This window comes from Archocentrus centrarchus, unplaced genomic scaffold (assembly GCF_007364275.1).
Source record: "Archocentrus centrarchus isolate MPI-CPG fArcCen1 unplaced genomic scaffold, fArcCen1 scaffold_43_ctg1, whole genome shotgun sequence".
Classification (NCBI taxonomy): domain Eukaryota; kingdom Metazoa; phylum Chordata; class Actinopteri; order Cichliformes; family Cichlidae; genus Archocentrus; species Archocentrus centrarchus.
Window position 1 is genome coordinate 1,357,984 of NW_022060269.1, and position 19,162 is coordinate 1,377,145.

General features: G+C 41.3%; 2 protein-coding genes across 4 annotated transcripts in view; both read left to right on the forward strand.

Annotated features, from left to right (window-relative positions):
• Nucleotides 1-2,504: 2,504 nt before the first annotated feature.
• atp5mc1 (ATP synthase membrane subunit c locus 1) lies at nucleotides 2,505-8,902 on the forward strand. Of its 2 annotated transcripts, XM_030724926.1 has the most exons (6): nucleotides 2,505-2,636; nucleotides 3,371-3,511; nucleotides 3,904-3,951; nucleotides 5,019-5,099; nucleotides 6,196-6,374; nucleotides 8,494-8,902. In XM_030724926.1, exons 3-6 carry the CDS (start codon nucleotides 3,913-3,915, stop codon nucleotides 8,606-8,608), a joined length of 414 nt encoding a protein of 137 aa, XP_030580786.1. In that variant the 5' UTR covers nucleotides 2,505-2,636; nucleotides 3,371-3,511; nucleotides 3,904-3,912; the 3' UTR covers nucleotides 8,609-8,902. The 2 variants fall into 2 exon arrangements, with proteins under 2 accessions (XP_030580786.1, XP_030580785.1); XM_030724925.1 differs by lacking the exon at nucleotides 3,371-3,511 and having other exon boundaries at nucleotides 2,512-2,636.
• Nucleotides 8,903-11,721: 2,819 nt separating this feature from the next.
• The window catches only part of ube2z (ubiquitin-conjugating enzyme E2Z), a 12,352-nt gene continuing 4,911 nt past the window's right edge, over nucleotides 11,722-19,162 (forward strand). Inside the window, exons 1-4 of one of the 2 annotated variants that reach the window (XM_030724937.1) lie at nucleotides 11,722-12,050; nucleotides 12,125-12,591; nucleotides 16,516-16,588; nucleotides 17,196-17,383. In XM_030724937.1, the coding sequence (XP_030580797.1) occupies nucleotides 12,143-12,591; nucleotides 16,516-16,588; nucleotides 17,196-17,383 (710 nt within the window). In that variant the 5' untranslated portion in view covers nucleotides 11,722-12,050; nucleotides 12,125-12,142. Of the gene's footprint in view, nucleotides 12,592-16,515; nucleotides 16,589-17,195; nucleotides 17,384-19,162 lie in introns of both variants that reach the window. The other variant, XM_030724936.1, reaches the window with a different exon arrangement.

A 19,162-nucleotide genomic window follows, 5' to 3' on the forward strand; every position in this document is an offset into this window, starting at 1 on the left:
GACAAATCACCTCTGTCCTGGTTGAAAATGAGCCTAGACAAACAGTTACAGGGGAAACAAAACTACTGAAACTTGCACTGACCATTCGAGCTAAAACATCAGTGGACAGATCTTCTTATGTCAAGGTCTACACCTGCAACAGCGATATCAATCGAGAAAGAGCGACTCATAAAACAGAAGGCCACGACAGAAGAGTTTTACAATGCCATCATCAACATCTTTGTCAAGAAGGACAGATGCATAGACTTCATCTTCAGGTAAAGTATGCCTAAACTAATTTGCTTGCACGCTTTTGTACACATGGCTGAACACACAAACTGCCCACTGTCTGTTATTAACCTCCTAATAATGTCAGGCAATTTCCTGTTGTTGCTGCTACAGTTCAGCAGTTATGGATTTTTATTTTTGTAGGTGTAATGTTAATGCTCATTGTAACCATGACTGCGCATGTTCACCACACAACAGTCACGGTTCTCATGACATTCCTGGAAGCACAATGAAGGCAAATTGGTAATTAGAAAATAATTAACTTTGATTATTATATTAGTGATACATATTTGGAATTGACTGTTATTGATTAATGTTAAAAATAAAAAACAAAACAAAAGACCAACAAGTTAAAAATATGTGGCGGATGCAGGTAAGGCTTGCATTTAAAACTAATCCTTGAATACTTGACTTAAATAAATAAATATATAAAGATTTAACTACATGTACTTCAATGTAATCAGTGCAATCAGCGCATTTTTGGATCATTAATTACCAAAAAAGGCAGTATTGTTCACATTCTATTTGCTCACTAAACCATTGTGGGAACAAGTCAACATGAACTACATGATGACCCGAATTGTGAACCCCCACTGACACGACTCTGAGGGTGTGCTCTAAAAGTCCCACCTAGCTCCTCTTCCTAACCTCTGTTCCTTCACGTCAATTAAGATGTCATTGAGGTCAAGGAATGGTGGGTAGGAAAATTGATAAGGACTTAGGAAAAGAGGAGAGCAGTGTGCCAAGAATCCAAATTACACTATTCTCTTTAAAAATGTGACTCTGGATGTCCATCCTGTTGAAACTACAACATGCAGAAGAAGGAGTTCAAAATGTGCATGTGTGTTTTAACCCAGTTGTTTTATGCAGGTCATTTAAACAAGAACAGTCTGTGAAAAAAACAAGGTTTGAATTTTAAAGAAAAAGGAACATTTAGGACCACATTTACGAATGCCTGCAGCAGCAGAAAGCCTTCTTTTGACGTTACCAAGCTGCTGGATTTATTAAAGTTGTGAACAGGAGCATTTTTGCGGCTGGCTTTATGGCATGTGTATTTGTAAGAGTTTCCCTTTCAGAAGGAGAATAATTAAATGAATCACACAAATGTGAATTACAAAGTCTGTGGCACACAATTTACTGCAAATTACACAAAATCTAAAAAATCATTCCGTATACGTGAGGTGATAGTCGCTAATAGGAGTGTTTATTTTTAGGAGAGGGAGATGTTATCAGAACGACTGCATAATCTGCACTTTGTGTGGATCACTCAAAGCTGTGAGGGCAGTTGCTGGTTCTCAGGGGTTCTTGCCCTCTGGCCGTGGGAACCACAGCTGTCTTCCTTCTCAGGGGTTGGGTACGCAGTTATTATGTGTGGAAAAATTTCCCATAAGTCAGACAAATGCACTATAAAACTGTAAAGGGTGTCTCCATCCAGTGATGTTTTGCAACAGCGATTTGGAATTGAAACTAATAACTATGTTTTGTGAACAGAGTGAAACTCCTGAAACTTCAGCGTGTGTATGTAGAAGCTCTAAGAATCGGCATCTTCGACAGGTTTCTCATTTAGAAAACGTCACTAAAATTATTTATGGACTCATTATGGACAATAGGAAAGATGACTTTTTGGTGAGTGTTATTCTTATGCGTTACAAATTTCACATACACAGATCTGAACATCTGAAGGTGAAACCAAAGTTTCATGGATTTCATAATTTTTCTTTCTTACTCTTAAAATTATTAAAACCCAAAAATGCAGGGAAACCTTTGAACAAACTGAAAAATATGATTTTGGCTATACACCCTAATCTGCCCCCCCCCCCCCCCCCCCCCCCCCCCCCCCCCTTTTCCATTAATGTTATTGCCTTTTTGAAATGTATATCTTGAAAGCACCTCTTCTAACTGAATGATGTAGAAGGCATGTTGTTGTATATCGATTGTGTTTGCATTTAATAAACCTATTGGAACGCACCCTGAATTACTCAAGGACAGTGGACTTCCCAAAAACGGACCAATAGGGTTATAGGACACTGGAGGTGGTTTAAAAGGTCGCGCCTCGTAAACTCGTCGTTCCCCGCAATACCGTCCAATAAAATAATGAAATTTCCTTTGGTCCCACCTTCGTAAACCTACCGGCCAGTCATAAAGTTGTAGCTCAATAAAGCTCTATCCGATAGGCTAGCGAGGCGGATGTAACATGGAGATGGGTCAGTTATGAATGAGGGGTGGAGGTATCTTACCAATGAGCTTTTAGGACGTAGATGCTAAGCTTATAAATGACAAGGTGACAGTTTAACTCATTCTGCCTTCGCTGACTGCAGCTGTGCAACAGAGCATCTATTAGCGGACCCTCCGAAATCCCTATCCAGCCGGTAATCTTTGCCTGTGTTCGTTTATGCACTTTGTAATCAACTTAGGCCTTTTCGTAAATGCGCGTGTTTCAAGCATTCAAACGACTACGGTGCATCAGGAAATGTTTGTACAGCTAACTGTCAGCGCTAGCAGGCTAGGACGGCCATTCAATGATTTGGTTCTTATGAATGACTTCGAAGACGATTCGTATGTTCTAGTTGTATTCCTATAACTGAAAATAGACTAGTTATAATATGGAGGCAGTTTCGGTCAGTTGCTGTGGTTGTCGTTTTCCCGGTTCGTGTAGCGGGTCACATACCGGGCGCAGCGCGGACAAGCGGCTGTCACAGGCAGCTAAATGTAAAATGTCTGACAATCCGGGCCTGCCGAGCTTTGAATCAATCCGCCGCTGCAATGACACGGCTAGTGTCGCGCAGCCTCTTGTCACTGCGTTGTAGGATGGCTTGAAATGTTGTAGTGGAGTGCGCGCCGTGTTTGCCATCCACGCCTTATGTGACTGTCTCTGGCTCATTTTTGACCTTCACGTCTGTGTGCTAGCTAGCTAAGTAGCTTAGCTCCGATGCTTCCTCTCTAGGACAGCAAGTCAAACCCGAGTCTAAGCAAGGGGCACAGTCCTATAAGATGACCCCCCCCCCCCTAAAGTCAATGTTCTACCCCCCCCCCCCCCCCCCCCCCCCCCCCCCCTCCCATTAACTTTTTTTTTTTTTTTTTCTCCAAAACAATCAATTGACAGAAAGCAAAAATATCCTTCAGTTAATGGTGTCTCAAAGTGGGCGCAGTTGTATGTGGATTACTATCAGTTTGTCTGGAGCTGATCCTTGGAGTAAGCGTTCAAATTGGATTAACCTATTGGATGAGCTGCAACTAGGAACAGGCCAGTGTCTTAACTTGTTGCTTCACCCAACCCCTGCATACTCCAGTTATTTTTTGTATCTGTAATTTCTCCTTAAACTGGTTGTGGCAAACATAATTAACTCTTGTATGGGTTAAACCTGAGCTGCAGACCTAAACTACGGTATGTCTTTGAAGGCAGCAGAGATTTAAAAAGGTGCAGAATTGGAGTCTCAACCTTGTCAGCCCTTGAGTGTGTTTTTTTTTTTTTTTTTTTTTTGTTTTTTTTTTGTTTTGTTTTTTTTAAATTGCCCTTGAAACACATGAGAATTGCTAATTCCAGTCTTTGAAATGGAAGTAATATGACTGTTAATAACCCTTTTCACAATTTAGAAATGATTGTCAGAGCACTAACTTTAAAATCTTTCTCTCCAGGTTCCAGCCATGTATGCCTGCACCAAGTTCATCACTTCTCCAGCTGTGGTATGTCAACTATGATGCCTTGAATAAGATTTTTGTGTGGTATTTGAATGAGAGTCAGCAATTAAGATCTTGAGCATCCTTGTTAACAGCAGCTGATGTCACTGATAACTGAATGACAGCCTTGTTTGGTCCACGCTTTGTAACAGCTTCAGCCTAGTCTGAAGTATGCTGGGGCACCTCGAGCATAGCGGTGTTGGTCAGTGTAACCTTTTCAGCTGAAAAGCTATGTTAATAGTTTCTCACTGGAGAAACTGGATCACCTTGACTGGGGAGCTACTGCCATGTTCATGTGACATTGTCCATCAGTAGAACCTTAGCCATTACCTCCTTATTTTAGCCAGATTTCTTCAATGTAGTATTATGACAGTGGCTGAGTTCTACTCATCCTGCATATTTTCCATTGATAACTTTCAAAAGCAGATTTTTCTTGACTATGAAAGTACACACAGATCACACATCTTCTGTCCAAAACCAGTGATGTAGAAGGGTAGCTGCTGTTATAGTTGAATCGTGCTGGCACATGAGCATGATTGTTTATGCCAGAATTAATTTTGTGCTAGATACATTTTTTTTAGAAAATGCTGTGAAGAGCTTTTAAACGTTAATGAAAATTTAATTGCAAAACCTATCAGCAGTGGTCATCAGCCTCATTGTGGTGGTTATAAAACATCTGCATCATCACAGAATCAGCGCTTCCCTTATTTATTTACTACAGGGGTGGCTGTAGCTCAGTAGGTAGAGCAGGTCACCTACTGATCAGAAGGTCAGCGGTTCGAATCCTGGCTACTCCAGGCTACATGCCAATGTATCCTTGGGCAAGATACTTAACCCCAAGTTGCTCTCCGACCGTTCTGTCGGAGTATGAATGCGTATGAATGTTAATTAATTAAAAAGCACTTAGCTTTGTAAAAATGGAAGTGCTTGTGTGAATGGGAGTGCATGGGTGAATGCACAGGTTGTGTAAGTGCTTTGAGTGCTCATACTGAGTAGAAAAGCGCTATATAAGAACTAGTCCATTTACCATTTATTTCCCAGATTGTTTGTAATGTGTGTCTGTCTGCTTGCAGCTGCGTGGGGGGTCCAGAGTCCTGGCCCGGCCAGTCTCAGGCTTCCTCTTCAACAGACCTGAACCCACAGCGGAGCAACAGGTCTGTACTTTCACAATCATTAAATCACTGCAGCAAGTTCACTTAGAACACATTAAATCAATAGTACAATATTCCTCAGTCATTTCTTAATAGCGTTTGGCTGAGTGGTAGAATGCAAAAATGGAACTTTATGGATTTTGTTTAAAAGCAAATGGTCTCAGTTAAAAGCTGCTGCAATTTTCAGGAAATTGAAAAGCATTTTACATATTCAATCTTTAGAACTTTGATTGGGTAAACAATTTTCACTCCATTGAGGATTTAGTTCCTTTAACGTGAGGTTGTAAGCTTCTAATCCAGTCTGTAGGCCATAAGCAGTCAAGAGCACTAACGACGCAGGATTTGGAGCCATTTTACTGTGGACACACAATCAGCATCACAAATTTTAATGGATTAATAATTGTATTAAGATGCAAAAGTCACAAATTGATCAGGAACGTTTGTTTTCTTTAATGTACATATCAGTTTTTTTCCACTCGGGTAGCCTTAAAGAACAGTTTCTTTCCTTGTGTTTTCAAATCAGCAAACTGTTTCAACTCATGGAGTTAATTCATATCGTTAAACTTTGAGCTATTCGAGTCCTTGCAGTAGGAGGAGTGTGAGCTTGAGGTGCTGATGAAGAGGCTGCAGCGGATCCTCAGTACTGAGTGTGACGAGAGGAAGGCTGCAAACATGTTAAACTCGTATATTTTCAAAAGGAAGTTGAAGAATAAAGTTCAGTGAGCTCAAATGACCATATTGAGAACTTTTATCGCATTGCTGAAATAATCTTCATAAAGATGAAAATGACTGGCATAAAACTGAAGAGCAAATTATTTTGATGCCATGTTGAAGCATTTAGTATTTTGAAGACTGACTTTTTACATTTTTATTTATTTATTTTTTTGGTCCCACAAGCAAACTGTGGACTATCGCTAGCTTTAGAAGCAGACAGCCACTGTTACACTATGGAGCAATGTGGCTCAGCACATCACCTCACACTTGGTTAGACATCTGTGGTGAAAACTACTTGACAGTGGCCTAAAAGTCTATCGACACAAAGCGCTCCGTAGACATTATTATAATGCTCTTGACTCTTGTATTTTCCATCTTTACCCAGGCCCTGTTTCCAGTCAACCAGTCTGCAGTTCTGACCCGCTCCTTCCAGACGAGTGCTGTTTCCCGGGACATTGACACTGCTGCCAAATTCATTGGTGCTGGTGCTGCTACAGTTGGTGTGGCTGGTTCAGGAGCTGGAATTGGAACCGTGTTCGGCAGCCTTATCATTGGCTATGCCAGGTGATGTTTTTACACATTAGTTTGTGGGGTTGCTCAGTGCTTTGGACAGAAATGGCCAGGAATACGGATGACAGAATTTTTAGGAAAATTTCCTCTTTATTTTTAATATTTTCAAAGTGTTGTAAAACTGAGCAAGACTTTTAAAGTTTTTCCAAACATCAAGTTTTATTTTTGGATGCTTATTTTGCACACAAATTCACAAAATCCCAAAATTATCAGGGTCAGTTATTAGCCCCCCTGATATAAGTCAATTGTGTATCATTTTTGCTGAACAGCCTTTTTGTTTTCAGCAAGTCTCATGTCTTCTGAGCAATTCCAGCCCATGCTGCTTTGGCAAATCTCAAGCTCAAAATTTCATGGTCTTCTGGCATGGACCTTGGTCTTCAGTGATTCAAGTCAGGGCTCTGTGCAGGCCAGTTCACTTTGGTCTTCTGGAGGTAGTTCTTCACCAGGAGCAACATGTTTTGGGCCATGTTGGAAGACAAAGCAAAGACCCAGACCCGGTTTGGTTGCTGACTGCTTGAGGTTTTCTTTCAGAATATTCACACATCCTCAATTTTTTTCCACCTTAATGAGATTCCCAGCTCCAGACACACCGTAGCATGATACTCCCAACACCAAGTTTCACTGTGGTGACTGGGTTTTTTTTTTTTGGGGGGGGGGGGGGGGGGGGGGTTCTCACATTAATATCAGCACTCATTCTGAATAGTAAACCTCTTCATGAACTGAATCCTCCCCTAAACTTTTCAGTTTTGGACAAAAAAAATCTTTAATTTGAAGCCTTATTTGAACTTTTGGACAGTTTTTACTTATTTGCACATTTCATTTAAAAATAAAATTGCATTCACTTTAATATGCATTGTTTGATATTTATTGTGATCACATTAATCACATTAATCTTGAAATAATCACTGACTAATCAAAAAAATTTACAGATTAGTCGACCACCAAAGTGATCTTTCTTTGCAGCCCTGCTTGGCGTGCTTCAGTCTGGCTTGAACCTCTTTCCAGAAGTGGGAGGTTTTTGTTTTTCTTGCTCTGTAACCTGGCAGTCCATTCCTGTGCAGGGCTGTAGTGATGGTCTTCTTGAGACTACAATACCGGATCTGGCCAGGTCGTTCCGGGTCCTGAGACATCTTACTAGATTTTATTCCAGAGTCTTTGAAATCTTCCTACGTCTGCCAGACTTCTTCTGCACTGTGTGGCTCTCTGAATTTTTTGATGATACTTCTCACTCCAGTTCTTCACACTTGGAAATGCTGCGATAACTCTCCTCCTTTGTGAGCACCAACAGTTCTTTTTCTCAAGTTTAAACTTTTTTTTGGGGGGGGGGGCACACTTTCTGAAGTGACCGCTCAAACACTTACTCAGGATTTTATACTGTGTAAATTAGAAGAGAACCCTCAGTTTTAACTTTATTTTACAATGTTTGAGAATTACAAATTTAAAGCATATCATTGCTCAGCAATGGTTTGTGCTATGGTTCAATAAAAAGGGGAGCTTGTAATATTGAATCTAATTTTTGTTTTTAGTGAAATGTGTGCAATTAAACCAGTGGCTTTATGAGGAACGTGGGTTTCTTGTAGCGCTCGAGTGCACTGAAATTCTGTTTACTGCAACAGTCTACTGGTGATGGGATGGGGCAGTTTTCAGCTTATAGACCATGATTGGTGATGTCGCAGGTGTAAACCTCTCAGGAGCATTAACACATACTGCCACAGTGCTCACCAGAACAAGTGGTCTACATGAAGTACACGAGGAAGCTGAAAGCAGCCTAGCAACACCGTCCCTAACTAGAGTTTGAGGCGGTGTTGCAGGAGCCTGCTATAGATGTCTATGTAAAATGAAATGGTCTGTTTTATTACTAATAGAAAAACTTGTTAGTTTCAAAATTAAACACATGCTGTTAAACCAAAAATTAGAATCTGCATGTCAGACTTTTACAATTTTGGACTCGACAAACTGGTGCATTTCTAGTGTTGCTCTAGATGGTGAAACCTTGTGCTAAAACTGGCACTGCAGGTCTGTTATGGTAGAACATTAGTATTGATCCTGCAAGATGACTAAATGCGTTTAGTTGTAATGCAAACAGAATCTGAATGTCTGCTCTCCTCCACAGGAACCCCTCCCTGAAGCAGCAGCTTTTCTCCTACGCCATCCTGGGCTTCGCCCTGTCTGAGGCTATGGGGCTCTTCTGTCTGATGGTGGCATTCCTCATTTTGTTTGCCATGTAAACTTGGAAATGCACCCCGTAACTCCTTCAATTCCAATCCCTCGTTCTCTCCTTCCTTGCTCCCTTTTCACTACCTTCCTTCCATGTGGAAGAGGGGTTTCTCAGAACAGGAACTCTGAACAAGCTGATGGGCCATTCCAATCAACAGGAAAACAAATTAAAGGAAGATGCATCTGATATTAAACTTCAAATCCTACATTTTTGTTTCTACACTTGTATTTGTTTCTGATATGAGACTTAATTTCAGTTTTTGGGGTGGGGGTCTGTCCAAAATAAATGTGTTTACTCTAGTATTGCCAAGATTGTCAACTCTTTTGTCTTGCAGGGTTTGGTTGCATTTAATGTCTTTGGCCAGCAGGGTGCTCGGTTTGGTTTTTGGCTCTCAGAATTGACACGTGGTGACCATATAGTCAACAAATGGTTAAACGGGTAAACAAAACTTGCATCGCTGACCTAACAGTCCATTACAGCAGGGCCAAGACTCAAAATTGACTGCTTAGACACATGTCAAATCATGTTCGTGTCTCCCGGTCCTCACTGAGTGCAGGTTCTGATGTGCTTACTGCTGTTTCTTTTCTTTTTGGTGCCGTGCTTCTTGTTACATGGGAAGGTAGTTTGGACACCCAATTTTGTGAGCATAACTGGAACAAGGAGCTGTGCTGCTTTTTTTTTTTTTTTTTTTTTCCCAAAATCGATTTTAGGTTCATCTCCTAAAACTCCTGAGTTCAGATCTGTGACCTTAGCTCAAGGTCCGAATTTACTGAAAATCTTGTGAACATAACTCAAGAAGTCACCCAGGGTTTTCAAATTGATACAATAGGTTTGTCTACTAAAAGTTTGAATTTTTGACATTGTCTAGAATGTTGTCAATATTGCTGTAGTTTGTAGTCAAAATGAAGTTCTCAAATGGTACATTTAAGTGTTTTATTGTAAACTTGTTACCAGTTACAAACAGGGAAAGTTGTTTAAACTTTAGACAAACAGGCAATTAAGTATAATCACTGTTATGACAGTGCAGGTAAGAATACATTTCTGTACATGGTAAAATACTCATTTCCTTGTGGGGTTGGGTGGACATATTTGTTCCTGCATGTTCTAATAAAATGTCAGTTACAATAAACAGTACAGTAAAAATCTTGAACATCTGGCAAGATACGGTAAAGTGCTTTGAGTGCTCAGAGTAGAAAAAGTTTATTTACCACATGAGAATCACTGCTTGGTGATATGAAGTCCCCGAAGCACTGTGGTTGCAGTAGCCTGATCATATAATCACCACCCCTATTCCAAGAACCTTCATTGTTTAACCTGAAAATATAAAAGAATAATTAATTTTTTTTTTTTTAAATGAAGACTGTGTTGTGTGTTTGAGGTAAAAATGTCACACAACTAATAGTTCTGATAGTCTTGTGATTTTTATAAACAAGATGTTTGGTGTCAGGCCCCCTTATGAAGTCTGGTCATATATTCATACCAGTGGCCTGCTGGAGGTCATTTTGTAGGGCCCTGGCAGTGCTTATCTGTTCATTCCTGCATAAAGGAGCAGAAACTGGTCCTCCTGTTGGGGTTAAGGACGGTCTACAGCCCTGTCCAGCTATCCAAGAGTAACCTAGGGACTCCTGGTATCTCCTCCCTGTTCTTGAGACTGTGCTGGGAGACACAACAACCAGTGCGTTTTGGTGAGTCACATCAACTCTGTTTAGAGATGCAAAAATGAAGCATACAAAGACAACACTGTACCTACTGTGGAACTTGGAGGTGACTGTATGTTCTGGTGCTGCTTTGCTACAACTGGCATGTGGTGTCTAATCTCTGCAGGGTACAATGAAATCTCAAGATTGTCAAGGCATTCTGGAGCCAAATGTGCTGCCCAGTGTTGGAAAGCTTTGGCTCAGTCACAGGTCATGGGTCTTCCAACAGTATGACCCAAAACACAGTTAAAAACACTCAGGAATGACTTAGAACAAAACACTGGACTATTCTGAAGTGGCCTTCTCTGAGCCCTGATCTAAATCATATTGAACATCTGTGGAAGGAGCTGAAACATGCAGTTTGGAGAAGGCACACTTCAAACCTGAAACATCTGGAGCAGTTTGATCATGAGGGAGTGGGCCGAAATACCCGTCAAGAGGTGCAGAAGTCTGACTGAGAGGTACAGAAATCACTTGACTGCAGTGATTGCCTCAAAAGGTTGTGCAACAAACTATAAATGTAATATAAATATGTAGATTTATTTGATCAACTAATAGAGTTATGAAAAAGAGACTGCTTATTTTACCAGCAGAGTGAATTTAAGGGGAGGCTCCAAGTGGTGTTCTCTTGGGCTGAGGTGCCAACACACACAGTCATGGTAAAAATTAATATAAGCCCTCTGACAATTCTTAGGGTTTATGTGTAAGGATGTAAAAAAAAAAACTGTTTATTTCTTTGTTACAACAATGTTTCCTGGCAAATCTTGTACCATTGGAAAGCCTATTTATGTCACCTGAAATGGGGCCACACTTGTAAGGAAAATGCATTTGTGGCTTGAGCAGTAGAGTTGAGAATGCAACACAGTTCAGTATGTGGGCTGCCCCCATGAAAAATTTGCCAAATTTTCTCTGCCAATGTTAAACGGCTTATTCTGCTATTGACATGTCCTTCACTGCAAAAACAAGTCTTGTCATCATTGGAGGGAATCTCAGTGCAGATATATCACCATGAGATTCTGCAGCCAGTGGCAGTCCACAGGTTGCAGTTTGGAACCAATCAATATCTTCCAAGATGACAGAGCGGGTGACGTACCACAGGACCCCGTGGTAATCGGAAGACTCGGGGAAGTGACCCCCAGACTGGGAGGATGGCTCCAGCAGATTCCAGGAACGGAGGACCCGAGCTTCAGCACCCAGTAGCATAAAGCAAAAAGAAAATGTTGGTAAGTAGTTGGGTGGTAATTGTTTTCTAAAATAAACAAAATAATATTCATATTGAGCGTGCCTGCACAAACGACCTATGACGTCGTTTTTAAAGGATGACGTGTTGTTTAGACTTTATGACAAAATAGTAAAATGAAAAATAAAAACATACATTTTTAATACCACGTATGTGGAATTTTACTTTGAAATTTCTCTCCGGATGTTCCGTGTGTGATTCTTTCCGTTGGTTTAACTGGTGAGAAATTAGATCCTGAAGTTGCGATCTTAACACGTAGGGATGTGGTTCGTATTAAACCAAATATTCTGATGACATACTGGTTTAAACCAGCGGGCAGTGAGCTGCTCCGTCAGCCGTAACACCGTGGCGTTATAATTTTACTGAAGACTGAACACTTTTTTGGAGGCCTGGGGGTAAACAGTTAAGCTAACGTTGAATATCCACCATGTCTTGGGAAGAATTACCTTGTTTTCTGGCCTCGCCTCTACCCAGTTTTCCTGCCGTCTAATCCCGCTGAGCGACAAAGGAAGCAGGTAACTTTAAATTCTACTGCCAATGCAGCGCAGGGGAAAATTATAAATTACTCAACACCAACGGTTTACTCTAGCTTGCTAGCTTGTGTGCCATGGCGGACAGCTTTGGAGAGGAGTCCAGCAGCAGTGCCCTTGGCTTAGACGTTACCGGACAGGGCAGCGGAGCCTCGCAGCTGCCGATTTTGGGTAATTCTCTGCCGATGGGACACTCGGCCACTGGCGGTGCGCACTCCAGCTCCAGCCCGGCCTCTCCTCCTCCTGCCGCCGCCGCGCAGAGTGGCCTAACAGCTGTTGTGGCCCCTCTGTCCGCTGTCACTGCTACCCCAGTCAGTTTTGGAAACACATTGACTCCCGGCTCCTCGCCACCCGTCGTGGCCGTGTCTCCCAGTGTACATGCCTCCTCTCCTCTCCCCGGTGTTGGGCTAGGAGCAGCAGGAGCGGGCCTCCTATCTCAAATCAACGCCACTTCCTGGGACCCAACTCTCAGCACGGACTGGGACAACGAAAAGGCTTCCCAGCAGTGCATCCTGAGGATAAAGAGGTAAATTTAAGAAAGAATCACACACAAAGTCTGACGCAGGTTAGAATTTTTCAGGTAACCTATGGCATAAAATCGAAAGTGAAATCTGACATTTGGAAGAGTAGCGCAGCATTTTACACAACACACAGAGCCTGTGTTTCAAGATGTTGCTTTAATTCAACCCACACATACATGTACTCACTAATTTGATTTAACTAAATAGATACTGTATGCTTAATTAAGAATAAAGTTATTAAGGGATCACTTAACCCAAGTTAATGTAATATACTAGTTCACTTAATCCTTTACCCGTTTACCCAGCAGAATAGCTTGAACATTCCTGTTGCTGTGGTTTTCTGAGAGATTTCTGCTGCCAACTAAACTTAACGTAAAGTAAAGGAATTTGTGTTTGGTCGCTTATGTCTTTGTTGTAACAATGCTTCTTGGCAATAAATCTTACACAGTTTGGAAAGCCTGTTTTTTTCCCCCCTTGAATGGAGCCGCATTTATAAGGAAAATGCATTTGCAGGCTGAGCAGCATAGTTGAGTATGTGGGTTGCGCCCATAAAAAACTTGCCAAATCTTCTCTGCCAATGCCAAACAGCTTATTCTGCTATGCTTGTTTTGAGCTTCTGGTACCCCAGGTGCTGACAGTCAGGCTTGTCATCATTGGAGGCAATCTCAATGCAGAGAGAGATGGAGATGATATTCTGCAGCCAGTGGCAATGCCATATCTCCACAGTTTGGGACCAAACTATCCTAGATGACAGCACTCACCCTCACAGAGACTACCTCCAGAATTTGGGAGTGGAGAGGATGGAATGGCCTTCCTGCAGTCCTGACCTCAACCCTATTGAATACATGTGGGATCAGCTTGGGCGTACTGTTTGTGCCAGAGTGACCAACACAGCCACATTGGCTGATTTGTGACAAATGCTGGTTGCAGAATAGCATGCCATCCCACAGCAGTGTGTGAGCAGCATGAGGAGGAGGTGTCTGCCTGTTGTGGCTGTGTATGGTTCTTCCATACACAGCCACAACAGCCTTTGATAAATTAATAAATTGTCAAATTGCCAGTATGTCTTGTTTCTTCAGACTTAAGTCATCCAATCCAATAAATAATACCAAACAAGAGTCAATAGCAGAATAATCTGTTTGGTGTTGGCAGAGAAGATTTGACTATTTTTTCATGGGCGCAACCCACACACTCAACTCTGCTGCTCAACCTGCAAACAAATGTGGCTCCATTTAAGGGGAAATAAACAGGCTTTCCAACAGTATATTGCCAAGAAGCACTTGTTAATTTTTGTATGCATCTTTTCAATGAGTGGAATGTAATGAAAACATTTGTAAACAGTATCTTGTTTTTTCAGTAGAGCTTGGCTGTCGACAATTATGAAAACAAGATCAAAGGGACTTAAAAAAAAAAAATTACATTATAAGCATGTTATAAATCAGGAGCACCTCATTCCTTTACAGCAGTATCTTTTGCCCCACATCGTTTGTAGCTTCGTCCCTCTGTCATACTGTCGACATAGTCTAGAAGAAGTAAGGGTGCATTCAGATAAGACAATCCGTTTGATGCCCGACTACGTTTGTATCCCACAGTCCAGATGACGGTGCTGTGAAGATTTTACCCTGGAAGCGATATACCTAGCTGTGCTCAAGCACAGAACTCCAATACTTCTTCATAGATGGCTACCACTGTCAAAATGACTGTTGTGCATTTAATAAATCTATACGATGTAAGAGACGACAGTGTGGCACACATTTCAGAAATCGCCCAAATGAAACAAAATGCAGAAAGTCATGAACCTCGTTGTGCTCGGAAAGAGTACTTTTCAAAAGTATCTGCGTGCTAAAGAGAGAGGGAGACGGCGAACACGAGACGGATGAGTTGAGATGCTAAACAAACTGATGAATACTCGTCCCAGATTTTTAAGGGCAGAGTGAGTGCAGGTGAGAAGGAACGGGTGTGCTCAGACATGGTATAAGGCCTAGTGCGAGTACACCATAAATATAACAAAGTTTCTATAAAGGAATCTGTTGAAGGATTCACCTGCAGATCGGTTGCCTGCAGCAGCTTTTCATTTCCAGATCTCCAGGGCTTTCTTGGGAGCACCTCAGAATCATTCAAGCATAAAAGTCTGCCTAACTCAAGGGATGAACCAGTGTTGTCTACAAATGGCTCAGCAGGTCATCTACTAATTGTTAGTGGTGGTTCAATCCCCGGTTGTCCCAGTTTGCATGCCAAAGCATCCTCAGGCAAGATACTGAACCCTGAATTGCTTCCGATGTGAATGTTGGAGCGAAATCACTTAGACATTAAAAAAAATGCTTGTATGACTGCGTGTGTGAATGGCTGAATGAGACATGTTGTATAAAGGCTTTGAGTGCCCAAGTAGAAAAGTGCTATATAAGAACCTGTCCATTTACAAATAAAAGACAACTTTGTAAAATACCAATTTTAAATCAGATTCTTTTTTACTAGCAGCCTGTTGCAAAACATATCATTTGTTTCCATTTCTGTAGTTAAATATACAAAAAATTCCAAAGATAATCTTGATATGGTGTGCACTTTGTTTTTAAAAAAATATGAGGAAAGTGGACAAAAGAAGACGTGAAAGCCTAAAATACTGTCTGCAGCAGATGAAACGGGATCTGAAAGTCATGTCCTTAAGAAACAGGAAAAAATCAAGCAAAGACCTGACACAGGACCTGAGAGGTTCATCTGGACCTTCAACTGAAGGATCTACTGTCTTTCTATCTAGCTACACAACACAGAAGAGTACCGTCAGGTTTTCATCCACCGTGAAATACCATTTGGAAAGTGTCTGATTGGCAACAGCTTCATTTTTCAGCATGACGGTGATCCTCGACACGCTGCCAATGCAGTGGATGAAAAACCCAGCGGAACAGTATAAGTCATGGACTGACCTCACCAGATGCCACTGAAGAAGTGTGGGACTGTTATGTCCTGTGGGTCTAGGGGACGAGGGAGCAACATATGACCAATAAAATAAACAAGGAAAGCAAAACTGTCGGTATAATAAATGTTTTTTTTACATGAAAAGGCTAAAAACGAGCCAGAACACAAAACAATCTCCAAACTGGAGATGCCCCCAGCCCTGCAAGGGGAGGAAAAAAAAGAAGGGTTACTGCTAAACGAAATTAGCAAACACATCACAAACCCTACAGACAAAATCCAGTCCTCCAGAATCCCGGAGCACATCTGTTGTCGGCCAACAGACAGGAGTAAATCGATGTCCACACGAGCACCACTCTCCTTCCACGGCATCCCCTCGCCACCTCTTTTTGTCAGGTGTGCTTAATTAGAATGGGGATCACCTTGGGAGTGGCCCTGGCTGTGAAGAGAGCGGGAGAGAGAAAATGCAGAACGATCCCGCCCACACAACGATAACAATATAGCACACAGCCATAACAGGGATCATGTTGACAGAGAACAGAACAGAAGGTAGCCAACATTTAAGCAGAGCTTTAAATGTCCTTCAAAAAGCCTTGAGAACTATTCCTGAAGACCACTTAAAGAAATTACAAGAAAGCTTGCCTGAGAGAGTTCAGGCTAAAGAATAAAGGTGACTTTCAAGCTACTTAGAATTACAAACTGTGTTTTTTCCTTACATACTGTATTTCACTAAATTGTTGTACCCATTTCCCGTTTTTCTAGCAAAATATAAAGAAATGAGGGATGGCTCAACATGTTTGCCCAATACTGGACTTAAAATGTCATAATTACTTTCTGCAAAGATTAAAATAATTCACCACCAGGGGGCAGTGTTTTACCAGTGGATTGCTGGGATGTTTGGGGACGTTAGGTCCGTGGTTAGGGAGCAATATTGCTTTGCAAGATCTCTTTGTAAGATTCAGTTTTTAACCTTAATTGTTCACAAACCTTATCTGTGCTCTCTTTATCTCTGTGTGTAGGGATATCATGTCCATCTACAAGGAACCTCCACCGGGGATGTTTGTAGTCCCTGATCCTCAAGACATGACCAAGGTAAAAGGCAAAGTACAGGCTAAAAAGATTTTCAACCTATGGCACCATTTACACTTGACATTAGCATGTTTGGCTTTATAGCAAATCAGATTTTAATAGTGGCCTCTTATTCCGGGGCTTAATGCAGGATATCGGGGTCAGCACTGGACTTGGTGTTACACCAGGGAAATGTTAAGTTGATCAGGTCGATAGCTGTGAAAAGTGCAGAACAGACAAGCACATTCTTCAATTATTAAAAATATTTTGCGTATCTTAGTTTTTTGCTTTTTTTTTTCTGGAATGGGTTAAACTGTGTATACATCAATGGTCTTCTCATTCAACTGGAATTGCAGTGATTCTGAAAGCTACTATTAACCAGTGGAGAAAAACAGTTATGTCACAGAATCACAAAAATTTGATAATTTGTTCACTTCTTCCTCACAGCAAGACAGTTGTTAGATATTGATAGCTATTGATAGATATTAGATTTTCTGCTCCATAGTCTGTTCTTTTTTAGCATCCCTCTCTACCTATAGACATCTCTTTAGACCCCTCTTATCAGTCTTCCCTCCTTTTTTGCTCTGATCTATTAATCCCACTCCTCTGCCTCACGACTGTCCTCCTTCAGATCCATGCCCTGATCACAGGGCCATTTGACACACCATACGAGGGTGGCTTCTTCCTCTTCCTGTTTCGCTGCCCCCCAGACTACCCCATCCACCCACCGCGAGTGAAGCTCATCACCACTGGACACAACACTGTCCGCTTCAATCCCAACTTCTACCGCAATGGCAAAGTATGCCTCAGCATCCTGGGGTGAGTCAGGATTTTTGTCTCCAGAGGAACCCATGAAGGATCAGTGTGTTCAGTGCGTGTCATAAGCAGGGTTCCTGTAATTCAATAAAAACTCTGGGTGAAAATATTAAATTTGCCAGAAAAATCTTAGCACTTAAGATTAATTTGAAATCAATTTTTAACAACTGGTGTAGGTTTGTGTCTCTTACTCAGTGTTGTTTCTGTTGTCACCAGTGATCAAAAAAAATGTTTTTGTTTATTTAAATTTATTTTAACATGTTGTGTCGACTGACATGTTAGAGAACATTCACCTTCAACATTCACGACTGTCGGCTGCACTAGCAGTTTGACAGTAGCATCTACAGCCGAGGACTTGGTACCTACGTGGTTCTTTTTGTTATAATTCTTTTTCTTTTTTTTATTTTTCTACAATTAAGTGTTTATTTATCAGCAGCGGGCCTGTAAGAACCAGGGTTATAATAGTTTTGAATGTTACATTATAGTTTAGTTTTAGTTCGTTTTCAGAACGTTTTTTTTTCTCGTTTTTATTAGTTTTTATTTTTGGTTTAATGCTTTTTAGTTTAGTTTTTGTTTGTATTAGTATTAGTTTTTTTATAGTTTGTCAGGTGCAAGAGTGACCATTGTGTAATAAAAACTCGGCAAAAGATACCGTATTAAAAAAATTGTATTCAACAACCAACTGTTCACAAAAAAGCAGCACTATGTGCTAAATGTGTGTGATATTAAGGACACACATGAGCATCAACAGGGAGAAACATCAAGAAAAGCAAACTCCAAAACTCAATAAATGCTACAATAAACTGCAGTGTCAGTGCAGCAGACTAACAACACCTACACGAGTTGTATAATATCAGAACGCATCACATACAGCTGGTTCTGTTTTGGAGCTGCTCAGAGAGCTAGCTTGGTTAGATGCTCGCTAATTAAACTTCAGCTGGGTCTTTGCAGGCTGATGTCCACAGGCTCTGCAAGTGGCCAACCTCATGTTATGCATGTGTAGCTGGACTATTTGCGTTGATTACCTTGTGGTTGTGTGCCGGTGTTTTATATGCAGTGCCGTCTGGGACTTTTTCCCCACTTTGGGTTTCCGTAGCCGCCTTGTGCGCTTCTCAGGTGAAGTTTGATGTTGGTGATTGTTCTACTTGAGAAGTGTTCCACACATTTCTTCATCATCCACAACAAGACACTCGCTTCTATCTGTGCTATCGTACTCAAAGAAACCCCACATGGGACTCTGCTGCTTCCTCAGCAGAGACCGCTGTCATTACTTTTCGGACCAGCTCGGAGAGCGCACGCATGCACGCACATGCACACGGTTGCGGCGCTCCCAGCTTAAACTGCTAGAGCGGAAAAAATGATTTCATATCAGTCCACAAGGCTTGTAAGTAAAATAACAAAAACGAAGGTCATTTTATCTATAATTTCAGTTCGTTTTAGTTAGTTTTGTAAGCACACAAGATAGTTTTAGTTAGTTATCGTTTTTTCCCTTTAATTATCGTTTTTGTTTATTTCAGTTTACGAAAATGTTTTTTCAATTTCAGTTTTTGTTATTTCGTTTGTTTTTGTTAACAATAAGAACATATCTGTAACTCTATATAGAACCTTGCATTGCCCTTGGTGATGTGGGGCTTGGATACAGCTGCTCTCTATGCACTGTTCTTGAGCTAACCTGAAGGCCACATGAAGTTTGGAGGTCTGTATTGATTGACTGCAGAAAGTTGGCATCCTCTGTGCGCTATTCACCTCAGCCTCCGCTCACCCATTTTACATGGCCCATCA